The sequence below is a fragment of the Pyrgilauda ruficollis genome, unplaced genomic scaffold (assembly GCF_017590135.1).
Source record: "Pyrgilauda ruficollis isolate IOZ18807 unplaced genomic scaffold, ASM1759013v1 scaffold17, whole genome shotgun sequence".
NCBI lineage: Eukaryota > Metazoa > Chordata > Aves > Passeriformes > Passeridae > Pyrgilauda > Pyrgilauda ruficollis.
This window is the reverse complement of record NW_024515875.1, coordinates 11,326,082-11,347,360: the sequence shown is the minus strand read 5'-3', so window position 1 is coordinate 11,347,360 and position 21,279 is coordinate 11,326,082. Positions and strand designations below refer to the sequence as shown.

At 48.8% G+C, this 21,279-nt stretch overlaps 2 protein-coding genes across 6 annotated transcripts; one reads left to right on the top strand and one right to left on the bottom strand.

Annotated features, from left to right (window-relative positions):
- Positions 1 to 907: 907 nt before the first annotated feature.
- LPCAT3 (lysophosphatidylcholine acyltransferase 3) lies at positions 908 to 16,652 on the top strand. Of its 4 annotated transcripts, none has more exons than XM_041463695.1 (13): positions 908 to 1,010; positions 9,341 to 9,448; positions 9,557 to 9,663; positions 9,814 to 9,907; positions 9,991 to 10,028; positions 11,073 to 11,251; positions 11,661 to 11,769; positions 12,431 to 12,517; positions 12,805 to 12,971; positions 13,569 to 13,716; positions 14,235 to 14,393; positions 16,152 to 16,278; positions 16,395 to 16,652. In XM_041463695.1, exons 1-12 carry the CDS (start codon positions 914 to 916, stop codon positions 16,266 to 16,268), a joined length of 1,410 nt encoding a protein of 469 aa, XP_041319629.1. In that variant the 5' UTR covers positions 908 to 913; the 3' UTR covers positions 16,269 to 16,278; positions 16,395 to 16,652. The 4 variants fall into 4 exon arrangements, with proteins under 4 accessions (XP_041319629.1, XP_041319626.1, XP_041319628.1 ...); XM_041463692.1 differs by lacking the exons at positions 16,152 to 16,278; positions 16,395 to 16,652 and adding exons at positions 14,513 to 14,639; positions 14,756 to 15,098; XM_041463694.1 differs by lacking the exons at positions 908 to 1,010; positions 16,152 to 16,278; positions 16,395 to 16,652 and adding exons at positions 2,465 to 2,597; positions 14,513 to 14,639; positions 14,756 to 15,098.
- Positions 15,319 to 21,255, bottom strand: EMG1 (EMG1 N1-specific pseudouridine methyltransferase). Of its 2 annotated transcripts, XM_041463699.1 has the most exons (7): positions 20,994 to 21,255; positions 20,807 to 20,908; positions 20,244 to 20,385; positions 19,826 to 19,884; positions 18,216 to 18,365; positions 17,209 to 17,283; positions 15,319 to 15,569 (listed from the first exon to the last, which is right to left on the bottom strand). In XM_041463699.1, exons 1-7 carry the CDS (start codon positions 21,129 to 21,131, stop codon positions 15,531 to 15,533), a joined length of 705 nt encoding a protein of 234 aa, XP_041319633.1. In that variant the 5' UTR covers positions 21,132 to 21,255; the 3' UTR covers positions 15,319 to 15,530. The 2 variants fall into 2 exon arrangements, with proteins under 2 accessions (XP_041319633.1, XP_041319631.1); XM_041463697.1 differs by lacking the exon at positions 15,319 to 15,569 and having other exon boundaries at positions 16,964 to 17,283.
- Positions 21,256 to 21,279: the final 24 nt, after the last annotated feature.

The window sequence follows — 21,279 nt, the reverse complement described above, 5'->3', positions numbered from 1 at the left end:
TGCACCTGGAACTTCAGCTGGGGAGAACTTGGGGTGCATGAAGGGACACACCTAAAAGGCCATCCAGCAGCTGTGTTACGGGGAGTCTGTGCGGGCCCAGATGCTGAGTGACCAGAGAGTCACAGAATCCCAGAATTGCTAGGGCTGGGAGGAACCTTATCCAGTCCAACCTCCCTGCACAGACAGGGTCACTTAGAGCAGGTGACACAGGAATGCATCCACGCAGGTTTTGAACATCTCCAGAGAGGGAGACTCCACAACCTCCCTCGGCAGCATGTTCAGTGCTCTGCCACCCTCAGTGGAAAGAAGTTCTTCCTCACGGAGGTGGAACTTTTTGTGGTTTAGTTTATGGCCACTGAGCAGCACTGACACGGTGCCTGCTGCTGTGGCACACTGAGCCGGGCGCCACAGGCGCAGGGCCAAGCACAGGTGCTGCCGTAATGCCCGCGTGGGAATCAGGTCCCTTTGGGAGCCAAGCAGCGGGGATGTGTCCTCTGGGAGCCCCGGGGGCAGTGGGACCTGGCAGTGCTGGGGAAGCTCCAGCAGCGCGCTGAGGCTGCAGCTGAGGAGGAGGCTGAGGCCAAGACCAGGGACGGGGCTGTGGCCGAGGCCACCACTGAGGTCAGGGCCAAAGCCACAGCCAGTAGCCAGGACCGGAGCCAAGAAGCAGAGCTAGACCCAGAGCCAGGCTCAGGCTGACACCCAGACCCAGAGCCAGGCTCAGGCTCACACCCAGACCCAGAGCCCGGCTCACGCTGACACCCAGACCCAGAGCCCGGCTCAGGCTGACACCCAGACCCAGAGCCAAGCTCACACCCAGAGCCAGGCTCAGGCTGACACCCAGACCCAGACCCGGAGCCAGGCTCACACCCAGACCCAGAGCCAGGCTCACACCCAGACCCGGAGCCAGAAGATGGCGGTGGCGGGGTCCGGCTGGAGCCTGGCGCGGCTGGCCGAGGCCCTGGGCTCGTCGGAGCAGGCGCTGCGCCTCATCCTGTCCATCCTCATGGGTAAAGCAGGGCGGGGGGAGACGGGGCTGGCGCCCCGGGCGGGGCTCCGCGCCGTGAGAACGGGCGACCCCGCCGCCGTGCCGCGCAGCGCTGGGGGCCGGGGCCGGGCATCGCTTCGCCCGCGCGGAGCCGCACCTGTGCCAGCGCCGCCGCGCCCGGGCGGGATCCCGCACCGGCACCGGCACCGGCACCGGCACCGCCCGTCCCGCGCGGCAGCCCGCGAAGCGCCCGCCGCCGCTGCCCGGGGCCAGCCCCCGGTGCGGAGGGGGAGCACGCTCGGTTTCCCCGCGGGAGGTCGGGGTGCGGTCCTGGCAGGCCGCCTGTGGAAGGGGCGCAAGGAGGAGCCGGGGGTGCCTGCGAAAGACCCCTGTTTGGGTCCGTGTCCCGGGCACGGGAACTTTGTTTGGGATTGTCCCGTGAGTGCCCGGTGATGCGTGTGCATCCAGTGAGCGCGTGTCCGGAGGGGTGTCCGCTCGGGAATCTCCGCAGCCCTTCAGGTGTTGCCCCGTCCGAGTGCAGGGACATCGCTGTCCGGGGACATCGCTGTCCTTCTTTTTCTTTCGTGTCTGCGGCAGTGGTGGCACCGTGAAGGAGAGGCGTGTCATCGGGGGCACTGCCGGGCAGGGTGAGCAAAACCTCGCAGCTCAGTGCCAGGAGAACTGGGGTGATGTCCTGCGCTCCACCTGCAGCGCGAAGCGTGTTGCAAAACACAGGGTGCCTGCGCTTATGTAAACATGAGATACTTGAGTTCCATGGGAAATGGTTAAGGCAGGGCTGGAGTTGTGATGTGGGCTGGCGATTGAGGGGGAGGTTGTAGCTCCCAAAACATTAATTCAAGTGTATGTATACATGCTATCTGTGTAAATCTCTGCAGATGCTCAGGGAAACTTTGGGTTGTGAAAGCATTTGGCGGTGTAGTCACCTAGCAGAAAAAAAATACAAGCTTTCCTCTGAACCTGAAAGTATATTTGAAGTGATACAGCCACTACTGTGTCATCTGTCACAATAAAGTTGCTTTGGCTAACTAGAAGTATAATATTTTTAAAGGAAATGCAAGCAAGAAAAACTGTGTCACTTCATAACCGTGGTCTGCACCAGACTTATTTCTGCCTGATTTAGTTTATGATGTGCGAGATCAAACTGAGCAAAACATTCTTCCCGTGAAGGGGTTGATACAGGAAACTGCACTGGCTGTCGTTTTGAGCTCAACGTAGAAGTTTGTTAAACCAAACTTCTGTAAAGAAAAGAATGAAGTAATAGGAAACACACAGGACATGCACACAAGGCAGCGTTAATTAGTCCAGCAGCTCCCCACCTCCGAACGAGAAAAGTCCTGCTTTCCTTTCTCCCACGTCTCTCTCTGGTCCTTTAATTGCGATCTGATTGAATTTACTTGTTTGGCAGAAACCTAAACCAGAAAAAGCAGATAGTTCACTACGAGGTTAGTCACCCGGATCAAGCAAGGGACCAGTCTAACGAGTGCTGATGCAGAAAAGGTCCTAGAAAGTGTGTGTGGAGGCAGCCGCAGCAGAGATGGCTCTGCAGAATGCACCACGATCGTACTCTCCGAGCTGCTTCTTGCTAGCAGTAAGTTGGGGACACGACATTTGGGAGGGTGTTTCCTGCTCAGCATCTTATGGGTGAACAGCACCAGTTCTTTGAAGTGAACAGCAGATAATTATTGTCCTAATGATGATAAGCGCTGCCTGCTGCAGTCAGCAGATTAAGGAAGCGTGAGACTCCTGTGTGCTGTTACAAATGTTCCATGTGCACTGTCGACAGTGAGCCACTGGGATGCCACAGTGTCCCTTCCTGAGGTAGGCCACTGTCTGTTTCACATAGTCTCAATGGATGTTTAGAATTTGTATGAAAATTCTGGAGAGCAGGGTCCAGAAGACCGCTCACATCTCTCCCCTGCATGCTTCAAATGGATAAAGCAAACCAGGAGGCTGGAGCTGCACTTTTCCCTGTCCTTTCTCCCTAGCTCAGTATCTTTTAATTAGATGCAGTGGCAGGCATAACTTCAGACAGAAGGCTCCAGGGCGTGCAAAACAGCCTTGCTGCAGTTTGGCACTCTTGCAGGTCATGCAGGTTGAAGCACTCAGGCAGAGGGGGCTGACTCCAGCTCTCCTGCTTAATGGATGGGTAAGCCCTGGGTGGTAAAGCCTTATACCTGTACCATGACTTTAAAAGGAAGGGCCAAACACTACTCCAGAGCAACATGAGAGGAGAGTGAGAGGAGTTCCTTAGCCCTGCACAAAGAAATGTTCATTTAATTGCAGCTTAGTTTACAATCCTTTTAATCTCATTGGTAATGCAGCTAGTGCTGATGACCACTTCATAGGATGGCATGGGGTATAAATGAAAGGCATTTCTAAAAGCTGGAAGTGGCATTAGGACATGAAGTATGGCTTTTCCTTCACTTCCTCCATTTCAGGTGTTTACATAGATTCAGGAAGAAAACTGTTTCTGTTGGCTGCTGCTAATACTGCTGAATTATTTCAGGACAAGGCCGTGAGGGTGAAGCATAGCTCCAAAGATGGGCTAAAACGTCGTTGCTTATTTCTTCCTCTGTGATGCAGTTTCCCATCTACACTGCAGTTTTACTGTGACAACAGTTTCTAGGGTTTCACTTTCAGAGGATCACCACAAACCGGTAAAAATAGTCTTCTGAAAAAGAGGAAGAATCACAAAGGACTTTTCAACTTCTTACATTAATTTCTGAAGAAAGCTGAATTATTGTTGAAAAAATAGTCTGAATTTACTGTCTTGATTCAGGATAAGTGTTTGCTTAGTAATGATCTGAAATAACCAAAAGAGATCATTTAAAAATGTTGGCATTCTGACTTGACTGAAAAAAAACATTACATGCAGGAGAGAACAAGAGAAGGAGAAAGAACATTCAAGAACTAAAACTAGAGTAGTCCTAAAGAGCACCATGTTGTTTCAGTGAACAAGTAACAGCACATTGCTGAGCAAATTATGGGGATTTTAGTCACAGTTTTGTATTTAAATCAGAGACAGGTTTACACATGCTGCAATTTTGAAGTAGAGACTACAGCTAGAATAGAGTCCCTTACCTGGATTGTACAAGATGAAAACCTTACTGCTGACTTCCCCCACGTAAAAATTTGCATAGACAGCCTTTGAAGAAAGTAGTCTGCAATTTGGCAGCAGTACCAACAGCAGGAATAGCTGAAGCACCGTTCTGGACCCTGCCACACTAAAAACTGCCATTTGTCAGTACAGTGATGTCCGTCAGTCGTATGAGAATGTCTGAGAGATGAACTCTAGCTGGCACTCTTCAGTAGGGCCCAGTGTTCCCACTGGAGCTGCTCCAGTGGTGTGAAGGAGATAACAGGGTTTCTGTGCTGCTGCTCCTGTCCTCACATGAGAGGGGACAGATTGCTTTCCTGCTGTCACTGCCCAAAGCACAAGCCAGGGCACAGGAGGCCTTATGGCACCGTGTATTTAATACTTTATGTTGCTCGTGTTTCTTGCGTGGCTGTACGGTCCCAAAGAATTAAAGCTATTTATCTTACCATAATATTACACAGTGCCTTGCGAGCTACCTGCATAATGTGGAGGGGAGCCAACATGCTGTTTACAGCCCTGAGCCAGAAATGACCCTGCTGGTTTGCCCAGGCCTGCCAGGAAAAGCATTCGGAAAGTGTTCTTTCATTCCATGGACATAGCAGGCAACTGCAGAAAGTAACACATTCTTACCCAATGGGTGCCAGAAACCTACTGCTTCACTTGCAGGTTGTCTTATCTCCTCCTCTTCTACCTCTCATCAATTTTTTTACATACTCTGCTTCATGCTCCCTGCATCCTGACGAAATTTAGGCTCAGTGAAATTCTTCTTGTGGTCACCCAAAGCTTCTGGCTTATCCCAAATCAAGTTCCCAGCTGGTCAGCCAAGCAGGAACCTTACTGCAAGGGCCCGTGAGCAGCTGATTCTGATGGGTAAGAGATGGGAGAAGTTCTAAGAGGCAGCAATGTCGTGTCATAAAACCAGCCCTGTCACAGGACACTCATGTGCTGCCTTGTTTAAACTCCTAACTTCAAGTACATCTTATTCCTTATATAATAAAAAAATGGACGGAATTGAGTAATGCTACACACTGCCTGTGTCTACATTAGCAAGAAAATTGCTGCAGTAGGAGCAGACCTATAGAGCAGACTTGTCTGTGGGTTTTGAGCATTTGCTTTGGATTTGCCTCTGTCAGCTCATGCACACTTATCACCCATGGATTGGAGTGTGTTTTCAGTTCAGTTTCTTGTGAAGAGTGCCCTGTTCACCCGCTTTGAGCCAGTTTTGTTATGCAAACTAAAGCACCATAAGTGGACTTTCAAGGTAAACTCCTGAGCTGAATTAAAATACTCATGTTTACGCACCCAGTGTTAAACAAGGTGTGGTACTTTTGCAGTGTTAGAAACAGAAAGGAATAACTTTGGAGTTAAAACATTAGGTAAGGCTGGTATTTTAACACTTTTTTTTTTCTCTGTTGTCCCATTCCTTTCAGTTTTAGCATTCTTATAAAAAATGGAGACAATTGCCCTGTTGGATGTTAACAAAGGAGGAGTTAAATATTCAGCAAAAGGGAGAAGAGGAAAAGTAGAGGTGCTGGCTTGAAGATGAGATAGAACTAGTGATATCAAAGGGGAAATAAAGGGAGCAGAGATGAGAAGAATCTTTCTGCTGTACTTATATGCAGCTTTATCTCTGGAAAGAGAGGCATCTTAATCACCCAGTCCAGAAGATGGCAAACTTGATAGCACTATTTTTGCTTGGGATTACTAGAACTTTTCTCCTGCCTAATCCACCTTCTTGATGATTTCACTTCTTTTGCTCATTTAGAGTGTTGTCAGAGTGGACAAGCTGTGCTTTGTGCAGTGGCCCATTGCTCTCCCAAATGGCCATGGCCAAGAAGCTGAGCTTGTCCTTTCCTTCCATCTCCGTGGTTCTCTTAACCAGAGATCATCCCCTTGTTCCTGTCAAGTAAAAAAAAATAAAAATTCTCTCAGTTGCTAATTCCATTCTATAGAAAGTGCACCTAGAGGGAAAACCCAGCTCTGTGTGCAGGCTGTTTTTCCAGCTCCGTGGTGCATAGGGAAGAATGAGTTTGGCTCAGAGGTTCCCTGCTGTTTTCTCCAGGAGTCTTGCAGCCGCTTTCCCTCCTCGGTCCATTCTGCTTAGGGAGCCGTGAAAGGGGAGTTTGGCAGAGTGGGAGCTGCTGGGCAGAGCCTCTTGGCAGCAAGGAGCAGGGACTCTTGTCCTGTTGCTCTGAATGGCAGAAGCAAAGCAGCGCAGCGTTTCCTGCTGCTGGCGTACCCAAAGGTGCCATCCAGCTTGCCAGAAGGCAACCATAACTCCAAAAGCTGCTGTGCTAATTCAGGGACGTGGTAGTAGGGCAGGAGTACTGATGCTGTTATCAGCAGAAATTGTTTGTTGTTTAATGGAGAGTTTATCAGCGTTCAGAAGGGCACAGGCCACATCAGAATGACCATTGCTACCCCGTATCTGCTGCCGTTTGGGGGTTAAAGTTTGTATCAGCAGCATGCAACTGGCCCAGTTGTAAAACTGAGAAAATTATCCCATGCAGCAAAACTGTAGGTAAAGTGCAGTCCAGAGTACTAACAAGTTACTCTAGATATCAGAAGAATTTAGGCTGATGTTGTGACTTTTGGACTGGAACTTAGCAGCCACATAGTGCAAGACCAAGCTTTAAGTTTATAGTTTCTAAAAACACGGATGCAGTGTGTATTATTAGTAACTCTCTATTTGCAAGGGTTCATAATTCTTTTTCCTTCAGAGCAGCATTACCCAAACCATGACATGATCTCCTGTGTAGAGCTAAAAAGGAGCACGGCTGACAAATGAGACAGGTCTCAGAAAAAGCAGGAACATTAGTTACATTATAGTATTCAGTCATGCTTTAATTATGTCTGTAGAAATGGCTAGAGGGTAAAAAATTTTGGTAGAAATTGACTGGTTTGCAAAATATTAGTGGTTTTTAAGAGAGTGGGAGACCCTTGAAAATGAAGGTTTAAAACCATGCATATTGATGAACAGCAGTCAGTTGTGCTTTGCCTGTATTTCTGATTTTTCTCCCCTTTGCTCAGAAGGGGAAAACATTTTTTCCACAGTAAACCTCAGCTTTTTAACTTTTGATCTACTCTGATAGTAAAACTTGATATTTTTTACCACTTTCCGTTTCTCAAAGCAGTTCTTCCTATGGTTTTTAAACTTCAGCAGGAAGATTGGCTCATGAACAAAGAATCCCCATTTGTATGTTTCTGAGTAAAAGGCCAGTAGAAAATACTACTTTTTTTTTCCTTCTTTTTCTTTTTTTAATCATGTGTATTGCTCTAATTCTTTGAGTTACTCCTGTATCCCCAGAGAGCCCGTGTGATGAACTCTCTTTGCCAATTCCCTCTTTCCCCCTCAGCTGGTGCTCAGGCCAGCAGTGGGGGTGGGACAGGACAGAAGTGGGCTGTGTAAAAAGCATGGAAGAGCGGGAAGGGAGAGGGATGACTTGGGTGAGGCATTTTGTAGGGGAGTTTGGAGCCGCAGTTTTGGAAGGGAGAGCAGGCTGGATGTGCAGGAGGGAGGTTGCCAGGCTCTGGGAGCGGAGAGCCGTGGTATGTGGGGCTGGCCAGAAAGCAGCCTATGGCGTGGAAACCGGCGTGGGACACAAAAGGAGGAAGGAACAGCAACAAGGAGGCAGGGAAAACCGAAAGAGGGGTGGCAGGAAGCTGAGGAAATGGGGAGCAGCAGCTCGGCGTCAGGAGGCGGCAGGTACACATCTGGAGGTGGCAGGTACACATCTGGACGCAGCAGAACATGAGCCCAAAAGGATCTAGAAAAGAGCCCCAAAGTCCCCAACTCCAGGGCTCCCTCCCAAGGGATTTGTGGGTTTGGAGAGGGCCTTAAAATGGCTCCAGCCTGTGAGCACTGCCAGACTGCCAGACATGTATTTAAATAACGTGACAGAGTTTCTCATTTCCTCTCACAGTAGTGACTAGACTTGGCCTTGCTTATTGGAAGCCTTCCATCCATCATACACTTCTCGGCAGAGTGTGCATTTCATCACCTTTTATTACTGCTCCATATAAAACATGACCACCTCCTGCTACCGCTACTCCATTAGTGCAGGTAGCAGAGCTCCATCCACTGCTCCCGATTTCAGCCAGGATGATAAGTAGTGTGGATGCCGGTATTGTGGTATGTGATGAATTTCCCCTTTTTTTTGAGCAGGGTAAGAGAATGCACAGGCTTGCAACGTAGAGCAATAAAGTTACAAGATGCCAGAATTAAGGGGGCTTGTTGTATCCCAGTTCAGCGCCTTGTGCACATGGCTTTAGAAAAGCTAATTGCAACGCTTCCTGTGCCACTGTGTATTAAGACTTATTATATTTACTGTCTACTGTGTGGCAGTGTTTATTGCATGCTTCGTGAAACTCACCTAGACAACAGAATTTAATTGAATTGTGGTGTTCTGTGTGACGCTTCTCACTGTACTACCAGAGTGCTTCACAAATGTTTGCTTCTCACTTGAGCCACAGACGAATAATGTGGAGGCATTCCTAACTTAGACTAGGAGTTACCTCACAGAAAATGCAAAGGAAAAACCCCTTGCATTTTTCTTAGCTGTTCCATATGAAATGCTTCTGACTGAGTTTTTTTTATCCAAAAATACCACATGCGTAGTACCAGTGGATTTTAGTTACAGCTTTGTGTACCCAGTAGTTCACAAATCAGATGCAAATCCGAAGTAGCAGGGTTAGAAAATTGAGAGTATCTTACCGGAGGTCACCTGAGGAGCTCTGAAATTAAAGCTGAAAGAACTCATTGAGGTGGGAGTGGGACTGAGGTTTTTTGGACGTTGTAATGGTATTAACCATAAAGTTTTTCCCTTCCCCCCCGCCTTTTTTTTTTTTTAATCTAGCTTCTTGCCATGTTCATTGGATTTGTCACATAATTTGGAAATGAATCACAGGCTAAAGTGTGATTCATGTATTTCAGCATTATCCATCTCATATATTGAATGAGGCCAGAAAATGTAATCCTGTAATTTTTTGCACTTCAATGTCAGTTTTGCTACAATTACGTTCCTGTTAAAGTATTTTCTTCGGTACAGAGTAATTCATCTGGAGTCTGTCTCCCAAATGCAGTATCAGGAATTAACACCATGCCCTGTGTGGATAGTGTGTGATGTAAAGTACACGTTCCTAATGACATGTTCAGAAAGGCTATAGTTTGGTTCATGACAAATACTTGTCTAAACTTATTTACAACTCTTCCTTTTTTTTTTTTTTTCTCTCAGGATATCCTTTTGCCTTGTTCCAGCGCTATTTCCTCTTCCAGAAGGAGACCTACCTCATTCACCTCTACAATGTGTTCACGGGACTCTCAATTGCTTACTTCAATTTTGGTAAGATGAGTTTGGGAAGAGAGAGCTGCCTGGCCCAGGGCATGCTGCGATTTGGGAGGACCCATGCATGTAATTTCTATTTCTCATCTCTCTTTTTCCTGCCCACAGGGACGCAGTTTTTTCATTCCCTGATATGTGTCCTAATCCAGTTCCTGATACTGAGACTAATGGGTCGCACAATCACTGCCGTCATCACCACATTTCTCTTTCAGATGGTAAACCCTCTTTCTTACTCCCTGGGTTTGTAGAAGGGAGGCCTCTGTTCAGTTCAGCACTTCAGTAGCAACTGTGGGTGGAGAAGTGGAGGCAGATCAAAACCAGCTGGAGGAATTAGTTTGAATAACCCAAACAATGGTTTCTTTCAGACATACCTTATGGCTGGATATTACTTCACAGCCACAGAGCATTATGACATCAAGTGGACAATGCCACATTGTGTCTTGACGCTTAAGTTGATTGGTGAGTGACACCTCTCTTCTCTCTCTTGCACTTTGCAAGCTGAGCCCATCCCAGGGCTTCAAGTCACTGTTTCTCACCTCTAGGTCTGGCCATTGATTACTATGATGGAGGAAAAGATCCGGTGAGTTAGACACCATTTCTCCGTCATTCCATGCTGTCCCAGTGAGCTAGAGATCAGAAAATCAAGTTCAAAGGATGTGAGTTAGCAAGCTGCATTGTTAGGTAAAAGCCACAGCTGAGAGGGGAGCCTCTGGGAGTGTTTGAGAGCACTGAATTCTAGACTGGAACAAAATAATTTGGAACAGAGACAGTAGTGATTAGAGATGGACAGAAGTTTTTCCATTTATGTCAAAATATTACTCTGCACCCTTCCAAATTCCCCACCATCTCCTTCCCCCAAATCTATTGCTTTAGATTCCCAATCACTGGTGCTCTGTGCCTTGTGGGTAGTGTACCTTTAACTTGCAGACGATCAGTACTGGATCTCTGTTCCCATTTTCCTTTCCTTCGATTAGTCTCATCATGTGCTTGTCAGTGGTTGCCCTTTACCATTTGTTAGGACCCTGTGTTTAGCTCAGAGAAACAGAGAAGTTGCACAGCACAGTGTGTGGGAGAGGGCACTACACATGCTACAGTCCCTCAGTCCTGCTTCAAGTACCTGCATTCCCCATCTCCTGTTTGAGGCCTGACCAAGTCCGTAGCATCCATGGAATCACTGCTGACTGCAGGAAAATGAGGTCAAAATGAAACTTCCTCACCTGAAGCTTCAAGTATTTAAAAATAATTTTTGCATCAAGAAGTAGGAATTGTAGCACGATAAGGTCCTGGGAGAGTACATCAACGTGCAGTCAGGTACTGGAATAGATCAGATACAGTGCTCCTACTCTGCTGCCAGGAATGCACATCAGTGGATCCCTTCCACATTTGGAGCTTATTTGGGAATAGAGACCTGTGCAACTGGTCTCAACCGTTGGATCTTGTTGCTGTTTGGAGGGGGTGGGCACAGAGAGGGCTGGGGAGAGGAATGGACATGAAGTACAAAGTGTAAAGTTCCATGTCCATGGGGAGCAAGAACTGAAACCAGAAAGGAGGCAGGGTGAGGACATAACATCCAGAGCTGGATGAAATTCCTGGGATGATGTTAATGCCACTCCCTTTGGTGCAGGAGTTCCTGACCCCTGAGCAGCAGCAATTCGCTGTTCGGGGGGTTCCTACCTTGCTGGAGGTCTCAGGATTCTCCTATTTCTATGGTGCCTTCATGGTTGGGCCTCAGTTCTCCATGACAGACTATCAGAAACTGGCAAGGGGTGAGATGACTGACGTTCCAGGCCAGAGACCCAATAGGTAATACAAAGCTGCTTGGCTTCTCCCCTTCCTAAGATCCTAGAAAGCCGGCTCCTCCACGTTCCCTGCAGCAGACTGCCTTCTTACCTGGACACAGAACTACTGTGACCAGGAGTGATTTATGAGACAAGGCAGTCTTTCAAAAGTCGCTCGTAACTCTGCTTAATGTCCCGGCATTGTTCCAGGGCATGAACATCAACAACCATTTGACATCTTTAGTATAGACTCAGTTCCAACCTGGTGATGTTTGCATCCCAGCTTCCAAATGGAGGCATCTGCTGCAGTGGAATGTGGTGACTCCCTATCGCTGTCTCCCCTACCTCCTCCTCTCCACCTCTGTTTTTAAAACTATGAGTTTGATGGTCTCTTTCCAAGGCAGTTCTTTGACCTTGGTATTTTTCTTTCTCAGTTTTGTGCCTGCTCTCAAGCGTCTGAGCCTGGGTCTCTTGTTTCTAGTAACCTACACCTTGTCGAGCCTGTATGTCTCTGATGAGTACCTCACCTCAGATGAGTACATGGTATGTATTCACTTGGCCTTGTGGGGTGTGGAAGAATTGCACTTCTCTGGTGGGCACTGGATCTACAGGAGTGGAATTTTTTTTTTTTTTGGCCTCAATTTAAAAATAAGTCAGCAACTATTATGATAAGCAGCATCTTATATGATAAGATTTTCCACAGCTAATTTGGCTTTACTGCCTGTCCTGATGATTCCACCTGATGCAGAACAGCAATCTGTTAAGCAGAACTGAAACAAATGAAAACTTTCACAAACAGAATTGATCTTAAATGCTACTGTTGGTTTTCATACCTAACGTATGTATTTTATGACCTTGTAATGACTTTCCATTTAACCATTATGTGCAGAGAATTTCACTAGAGTAACTTGTAAGGCTTACCATAATCTTTGACATTCTTGGAAAGCTCCTAACAAATAACTCCTACTGTCAGATTATCAGCAAGCATTTTGATTATGCTAATCCTAGAGTCTTCCCAAACTCTACCTATTTCAATACAGCCAAATATTACCAAAGGAAAGAGAATGATGTGTAAGTTTGCATAAGCCTGACAGCCCAGTCTTAACACAGAAAAAAACAAAAGACCATGATGAAATACCTTGTGTCATTATGGCCACTCAACTCCAGGTTTTATTTTTACTCTGTTTCACTCTTATCTCTGCAGGAGAAGCCTTTCTGGTTTCGTTGTGGTTACATATTGATCTGGGGCAAAATGATACTCTACAAATATGTAACTTGCTGGCTTGTTACGGTGAGTCTAGATGTTGTTCCAGAAGCAAAAGACAAATGAATAAAGGTCCAAGCCTCTTGGACTTAGCACTAAATGGAAGAAATCCAAATATCTGGAGATCAGTGCAGGTCAGTTCAGCTTGCTTTACGTTAGCAAAGGCTAGCTAACTAAAAGGCAGTTTTTAATCCATTTGTTCCATCTGTAGTGATGCTCTCAACACAGTGAGAGTCAGCACTTCCTCAGCTCTGCTTCTCCAGCAAAAGTAGGGCAATATCTTCATCTTATCTTTCTTGTGCATTTTTTGATAGGAAGGTGTCTGCATCCTTGTTGGTCTGGGGTACAATGGGAAAGACCAGAACGGAAAGCCTTTGTGGAATGCCTGTGCCAACATGAAGGTCTGGCTGTATGAGACAACACCTTTGTTCACAGGGACCATTGCTTCTTTCAACATCAACACCAATGCTTGGGTGGCCCGGTGAGCAGGACAAAATTCTCCTTCTAGAACGTGTCAGTTCTGTTCTGTCAGCAGAACCAAGACCTTAGGCTAAGCAGGAGCACTAGAGGAAGAGTCTGCCGGTTTTCAGTTTGTGCACTTTTTCCCATGTTTTGCTGCTGTGCCCTTAGAAACAGGTTATTGGGGTACTGGGTTAGAGAGATCTATTAATTCACCTGGAAGGGCAGTTCATTAATAAAGGCAAGCAGTTGATGGCAGCAGAGACTGGAATGGGAATCTACAGCGAGCCCTTGGGGCTGCCTGCCTGCTCAGCCAGCCACAGAGCTGCTCTGACAGCTGCTTCCTGCATCATGGCTCTTGGTGCTCCCCACTCCAAACTCGGATGGGTTTTGGTTCAGCACTTGCTGGGACCCACAGCCAAATTTTAATGACCCCCCTTCTCCCCCTTATAGCTGGGATTTCTTTAAGACTGTTTTGATGTAGGTTTTGTCCTGGTCATGCTGTTCCTCCCACCACAGGGCGTGCAAAGGCATTGGGTCCCCTGGGCCCTTCATCCCTGACACAGCCAGGGGAGGGCAGGGAATAACCTGGAAGCTCTTTGTTTCTTTTCTGCTCTAGCTACATCTTCAAGCGCTTGAAGTTCCTGGGCAACAAACTGCTGTCACAGGCACTGGCCCTGTTCTTCCTGGCCATCTGGCACGGGCTGCACTCTGGCTACCTGGTGTGCTTTCAGATGGAGCTGCTGATAGTCATCGTGGAAAGACAGGTGCGCTTTGTCTGACTTACCAGAACGGGGGGGCCTGCGTTAGCCTCTGCCCCCGAGCCTGGAAAGCGCCACTCCAAAGGCTTTGCTTGCATGAAGTATGAAAAATAGCTGCTTGCTTTGGAATTGGTTTTCAAGCATGGCAGGGTTTTGTTCTTAAGAGTTCAGTAGGTTGCTGCCTTCTGTGTGTGCAAACCATAAATATATTGCAGAAGCTGACAGGGAGAGAACTGGAAAACTTGGCATATGAACAGAGGGTGGCTGAAGTGCTTGGCAGCTGGAAGGACTGGAGGACAAACACATGAGCTGAATACTTCTGTTAAATCTCCCAGTACTGCAGGAACAATATTCCTTATTAAGATGTATTTTCTTAATTAAAACTTTGGCCAGGACAGGGGATTTACCTACTTTTTTAGACTAGCTGCTTACTAGGTGGATAGAGAACTTTGGTCCCAGAGCCTGCATATACAGCCACAGGACATCTAACTGTTGAGAATTCTGCTTTTTTTTCTTTCAATTAGGCCATGAACCTTGTTCGGGACAGTCCTGCCCTAAGCACTTTGGCCTCCATCACTGTCTTGCGGCCCATCTTCTACGTGCTGCAGCAGACTAACCACTGGATGTTCATGGGCTACTCCCTGGTGCCATTTTGCCTCTTCACCTGGGACAAATGGATGAAGGTATTTAGAAGCCACAAACAGACGACCCCACATGGTCCACCCTGTTCCCTCCATCCCCTCCCCTGTGTTCTTGGCTTAAAGCTGGTTGCTGATCCCCAACCCTGCCTTTCTCTTTACAGGTGTACAGGTCTATTTATTTCTTCGGCCACGTGTTGTTCTTCACCTTACTGCTGGTGTTGCCTTACATTCGCACATTAATCGTGCCACGAAAAGAAAAGCTAAAAAGAGCAGAATAACAGCCAAAAGGTAAGGCTGTATGAGGTAGAGACCAGGAGGTAAAGTGGGGCAGGAGTGCTGCAGCCCAGGGTGAAAGGCAAACCTGGAATCAACTGAAGCAAATACAGGGCGCCTCTGTTTTTCAGATTGTACCACCTGTGCATTCGTAGGAGTTGATTTAACACTCCGGAAGCAAAGCATCACCTGCCAAGTTTGCTGTGTTGAAGTATGACTATTTTTCAACGCGAGGAGGGGGAAGGAGAAAGCACAGGGTCAGAGACCCGAAAGGAGGGGATCCGAGCGAGCCTCCTTGAGACCCTCCACCTTCTGTCTGTTGCCTTATCTCTGCCGCCCCGCGGCCGGCACTCGTCTCTCCGCTGATACCAGATGATTGTACCACACTCACGGCAGGTGCTGCGTTGGATTGGAGCCACCTTCTGACTTTTCTACGTTTGTCATCTAAGATAAAAAAATTGCTCCTGGTCTTTTTAACATCGGCTTCAGCTCCTTTCCTCTTGGGTGCCTCGGTGTGGGAGTGTGAACTGTCACATGCCGCCGAGCAAGGCGATTCTACGGGACTGAGTGACACCAGGGTGAGCAGGGCACAGCTAAGAATTCCAGTTCTGTGACAAATTTGGGCCAAGTCCCTGCTATAAGGGGATCCGGCCTGCCCACATATGAAAAATGAGAAAGTAAAATTCACGAGTGCTTTTTACTCAAAAAAGGTACCTTTAATAGGAGGAAAAAGGGTCAGTGGGGCAGTCCGTTTAAAGTCTCATTGTTTCAGAAGCTCCAAGGACGAAGTTGAAGTGTTTTCCAGGAGCCCAAAGCTGCACCAGCTCCACACCCAAGTCAAAGAGCCCTTCCAGAATGTGAAGTCACTGTATGCAAGTCCATCCTGACAGCAGTAGCAGCAGAAGCTCATACTACTCCCCACACTTCCTCAAAGGCAGTAGTAATTTTAGCTTGGCATATGAACAGAGGGTGGCTGAAGTGCTTGGCAGTTGGAAGGACTGGAGGACAAACACATGAGCTGAATACTTCTGTTAAATCTCCCAGTACTGCAGGAACAATATTCCTTATTAAGATGTATTTTCTTAATTAAAACTTTGGCCAGGACAGGGGATTTACCTACTTTTTTAGACTAGCTGCTTAGTAAAACACATTTTACACAGCTGGATAGAGAACTTTGGCCCCAGAGCCTGCATATACAGCCACAGGACATCTAACTGTTGAGAATTCTGCTTTTTTTTCTTTCAATTAGGCCATGAACCTTGTTCGGGACAGTCCTGCCCTAAGCACTTTGGCCTCCATCACTGTCTTGCGGCCCATCTTCTACGTGCTGCAGCAGACTAACCACTGGATGTTCATGGGCTACTCCCTGGTGCCATTTTGCCTCTTCACCTGGGACAAATGGATGAAGGTATTTAGAAGCCACAAACAGACGACCCCACATGGTCCACCCTGTTCCCTCCATCCCCTCCCCTGTGTTCTTGGCTTAAAGCTGGTTGCTGATCCCCAACCCTGCCTTTCTCTTTACAGGTGTACAGGTCTATTTATTTCTTCGGCCACGTGTTGTTCTTCACCTTACTGCTGGTGTTGCCTTACATTCGCAGATTAATCGTGCCACGAAAAGAAAAGCTAAAAAGAGCAGAATAACAGCCAAAAGGTAAGGCTGTATGAGGTAGAGACCAGGAGGTAAAGTGGGGCAGGAGTGCTGCAGCCCAGGGTGAAAGGCAAACCTGGAATCAACTGAAGCAAATACAGGGCGCCTCTGTTTTTCAGATTGTACCACCTGTGCATTCGTAGGAGTTGATTTAACACTCCGGAAGCAAAGCATCACCTGCCAAGTTTGCTGTGTTGAAGTATGACTATTTTTCAACGCGAGGAGGGGGAAGGAGAAAGCACAGGGTCAGAGACCCGAAAGGAGGGGATCCGAGCGAGCCTCCTTGAGACCCTCCACCTTCTGTCTGTTGCCTTATCTCTGCCGCCCCGCGGCCGGCACTCGTCTCTCCGCTGATACCAGATGATTGTACCACACTCACGGCAGGTGCTGCGTTGGATTGGAGCCACCTTCTGACTTTTCTACGTTTGTCATCTAAGATAAAAAAATTGCTCCTGGTCTTTTTAACATCGGCTTCAGCTCCTTTCCTCTTGGGTGCCTCGGTGTGGGAGTGTGAACTGTCACATGCCGCCGAGCAAGGCGATTCTACGGGACTGAGTGACACCAGGGTGAGCAGGGCACAGCTAAGAATTCCAGTTCTGTGACAAATTTGGGCCAAGTCCCTGCTATAAGGGGATCCGGCCTGCCCACATATGAAAAATGAGAAAGTAAAATTCACGAGTGCTTTTTACTCAAAAAAGGTACCTTTAATAGGAGGAAAAAGGGTCAGTGGGGCAGTCCGTTTAAAGTCTCATTGTTTCAGAAGCTCCAAGGACGAAGTTGAAGTGTTTTCCAGGAGCCCAAAGCTGCACCAGCTCCACACCCAAGTCAAAGAGCCCTTCCAGAATGTGAAGTCACTGTATGCAAGTCCATCCTGACAGCAGTAGCAGCAGAAGCTCATACTACTCCCCACACTTCCTCAAAGGCAGTAGTAATTTTAGCACACGTCAGGGCAGCAGAAAGGGGATAGTTGCTGATGGAGATCATCTTTTCTGTATAGTCAACATTGACCTGGGAGAAGAGGGGGGAAATAGAAAAAAAAAATTACCAAGTTGCAAAAAGTTTTCACTGAGCCCCATCTCCATTAGTACAAGAAAGACAAGGAGCCACTGCAGAGGGTGCAGCAGAGGCAAGAAAGATTATTAGGACATGGAACCATCTCTTATGAGGAGAGACTGCAGGGCCTGTTTTGTCTAGGGAAGGGAAGACTGACAGGCGATCTCATTAATGCACATAAATATCTCCAGGGTGGGTGCCAAGAGGATGGTGCCAGACTCTTTCCTCTGGTGCCCAGCAACAGGGCAAGGAGCAGGGCAAGGAACTAAAACACAAGAAGTTTCACCACAACATGAGGAAGAACTTCTTTATGATGAGGGTGGCAGAGGACTCAACATGCTGCCCAGGGAGGTTGTGGAGTCTCCTTCTCTGGCGACATTCAAAATCCGCCTGGACACGTTCCTGTGTCACCTGCTCCAGGTGACCCTGCCTTGGCAGGGGGTTGGAGTGGACAATCTCCAGAGATCCCTTCCAACCCTAAGAACTGCAGAGGCACAGTATTTCCTCAGCAGGGAAACTGCCAGCTTTCACTAATGCCCTCCCTTTGGAGGGACAACAGTCCCAAGTGTTGCAGTTTTGGGCCTTTTTTTGACAAGCATACAGGGGAAAATGGGGGGCTGAGAGAAGGGGAAATCTCCAACCCTGAGAACTGCAGAGGCACAGTATTTCCTCAGCAGGGAAACTGCCAGCTTTCACTAATGCCCTCCCTTTGGAGGGACAACAGTCCCAAGTGTTGCAGTTTTGGGCCTTTTTTTGACAAGCATACAGGGGAAAATGGGGGGCTGAGAGAAGGGGAAATCAAGCCAAGAAAGGGCAGATAAAACCTCCATTCACAGAACAAGACTGAAACCTTTTCACAACCCCAGATAAGGGATGCACACACTTACCGAGCCGTGGGCAAAAGCTCCGACCACAATGACAACTGGCTCTGCTGCAGGAACCAGCTCACGCAGATCTGACACCTGTGACACTGCAAAAGAGGTGCCAATCTTCGTACAGCCCACGGGCAGGTGGTCAGTGACTGGATTTTTAATCACCTACAGAAAGCAGAAAATTAATAGGGGTGTAGAGGTAACGGGCCCTGACATGTAGCTAGATGCATTGTTTGCTAAAAGCAACAGACAAACAAAAAATGCATCAGCTGGCTGCAGGCTGCATCAGGAGCTCATGACCGGTGCATCTGGAGCAGTCCATCCTCACTGTCTATGGTATTTACAAAATACAGTGGTGCTGTCATTCCACAACCAACACCGCGTACACAATTCAACATCACAGACTGCCCTCGCCCAAAAATCAAAACCCCTTGAGGTACACATCCTGTTTCCCTGTCCTCCTGATTACCACCAAGTACACCCAGGTCCTTGAGCAAAACCAATCCCAGATGGGTTGAGATAAGCCCAGGATACAGGTGATGTAGAGGTACATGAGTCTTGGATGTGGGGAGCAGTAGAATGAGTAGCAGAGCTCCCCATGAGCAGCAGTGCAATTCCTGAGTAATCCAGAATCAAAAAAGTCCACAAGACCTTCTCCAAGTGACAGCAGGCAATACAGAATAGCCAGGAGAAGCTGAGGCACAGCACTGCTCCCAGAAGAGCATCCCAAACACCACCTTCTGCAAAGAAGCCATGAAGTACTCATTGGGCAGCAGGGTCAGGATGCCCAGCACAGGGACAGAACAAACCCCAGCAGGTGTGTCCAGATGTTGCCAGCCTCAGTGTGTACCTGGAAAACGCTCCTGAAGCAGGCACAGCAGGCATGGAGGACCTATATAGTCCCCTTTAGGCAATTCTGTCTCATCCTGGCTGGCAAGCAGGCTGCTGCTGGGATTTAAAACCACTCTCCTTCTTTGAGGAATCCAGATTTTCCAGAAGAAAGTTACAACACACATTTAAGTCATGGTTAGTTCTTCTTTGCTTCTGGGAGTCTCGCTGGCCTGCCTGCTGCCCTGTGCCCTCAGGGAGGTGCACTGGCTAGGGCCAAGCCTTCTCTGCCAAGATCACATCACCATCACCTTCCTCAGGCTGCTGCTTTTCCGATATTTCCAGCAACAAGGGTAGTTCTTCATCCAAGGAATTCACTATCATGATAAATCCTTTGTCCCTGTGGTTTATCCAGTCTTCCCCTCTGTGACTGCAGAAGCCACTCAAGTTAGTTGTATCTTGATTTCCACCTCCCTCTGCCATTTTGAAAGCTGTGCCCAAAAAGTGTCAGTGTCCAGGCGTGGCAGTCAGGCTCACGTGAGGAAACAGATCCCTCAGCTCCAAGGACAGGTGTGTTTGGGGTTTCCTTCCTGCAGCAGCAGCTCCTAGCCAGGTAGCATGTGGGAGAGCCCCCCTGAAACCAGGACCCCCAGCAAGGATGGGCTGGGATAGAACAGCAACCACACCCACAACCGGGACCCCCAGCCAAAAAACACCTCCCCCCGCAAGAAAAAGTCCCTCCTACATTGCCATTAGGATGTTGCAACCTTAGCTGTGAACAGTTACAGAATATTTACCTTCAGCAGTTTCTGAGGCCCGTCAGCTGCTCTGACACTGAGCTTATGCAGCAGCTGAACTGGCAAAGAGAAAACAAGAAAAAAATCACTTGAGCTGTTTGGTGATTTGCTGGATGAATCCCATGTTTTGCCTGAGCTGAGGTACACAAAAAGTCCACCTTTAGAGTTCCTATCTCAGCCTGAAAAAACTTATTTTGCTGACAGCACAGCCTCCTGCAGGCACTCCCCCCTGTGCTAAGGGGCACACAGCTGGGGTATGCATCCTGGAACATTCCAGAAAGGTGCTTTCACTTCTCTATTCTTTCCTCTCTTTCACATTTTAAGGTCAGTGCCAGTTTTCAACTTTTCCCGAAGCTTCCCCAGTTCTGACCACCTTCCTGCATTATTTGATAGCTGGTGTAGAGTTTAAATCACTAACCCATAAGCCCACAGAATCGATCAAAAGTCCTTGGGATTCTGGTTTGGGGATTGACTTCAATGAGAACATTCTTCTTGGTATGGATATAAACCTGCAGGAGCCCAGCCCGATTCAGGGGGCTGTCCATCAGCATCAGGAGACTCTGAAAGCAAAAAGCACACGGTAGAGGGAATAGAAATGCACAGGAGACAGAATTCTAGGGAAAATTGACGGTTAGCCCCCACAAATGCAGAAGAGGCCAATGCTGAGGCTGAAAGCTCATCCCACTATGGGATGTATCGCTATAATGCTAAGAAATCAAGCCCAGACCCAAACAGCGACTCAACCCAAAACCCACCAGCGCAGCGGGGGAGGCCGGACTCGGCCCCGGGCTCCAGGGCCACAAGCGGAGCCCCGGTGCCGAGGCACGATGGCCCCGGGCTCCAGGGCCACAAGCGGAGCCCCGGTGCCGAGGCACGATGGCCCCGGGCTCCGGGGCCACAAGCGGAGCCCCGGTGCCGAGGCACGATGGCCCCGAGCTGCCCTGCCGGGCTACCCCGAGCAGCCCCGGAGCCAGCGGGTACCTGGTGGGTGATGTCAGGCCGCACCTCCCCGGGGTCCCGGCCGTTCCGCAGCAGCAGCGCCTTGTGCTTGTCGCAGTTGAGCAGCTCGAACGTCTTCCCCACCTAGGGCCAAAGCACGCACGGGTCAGCGGGGAGCGAGAGCATCGCGGGCACGGCCGAACCCGCCCCGATCTCCCGCCGCGCGCACCTTCACGGTCTCCAGGCTCGCCCCCTCCAGCACGACCAGGAGCCGGCGCTGCCCGCGGGGCCGCTTGGCCCCCAGCGAGCGCCCTTCATCTTCCTCCTCCTCCGCCGCGTCCCCACGTGCCCGCCTGGGCGCCGCCATTTTGTCACGCGGCCCCGCCGGCCCCGCCCCGGCCCCGCCCTTCCCGCCGCGGCCACCCAAGATGGCGCCGGGGCGCGCTCTCTATCTGGCTCCGGCCGGACCCGCTTCCGGAGCGCTACGGCCGCCGCGCCGGAAGGCGAGTGCTGGG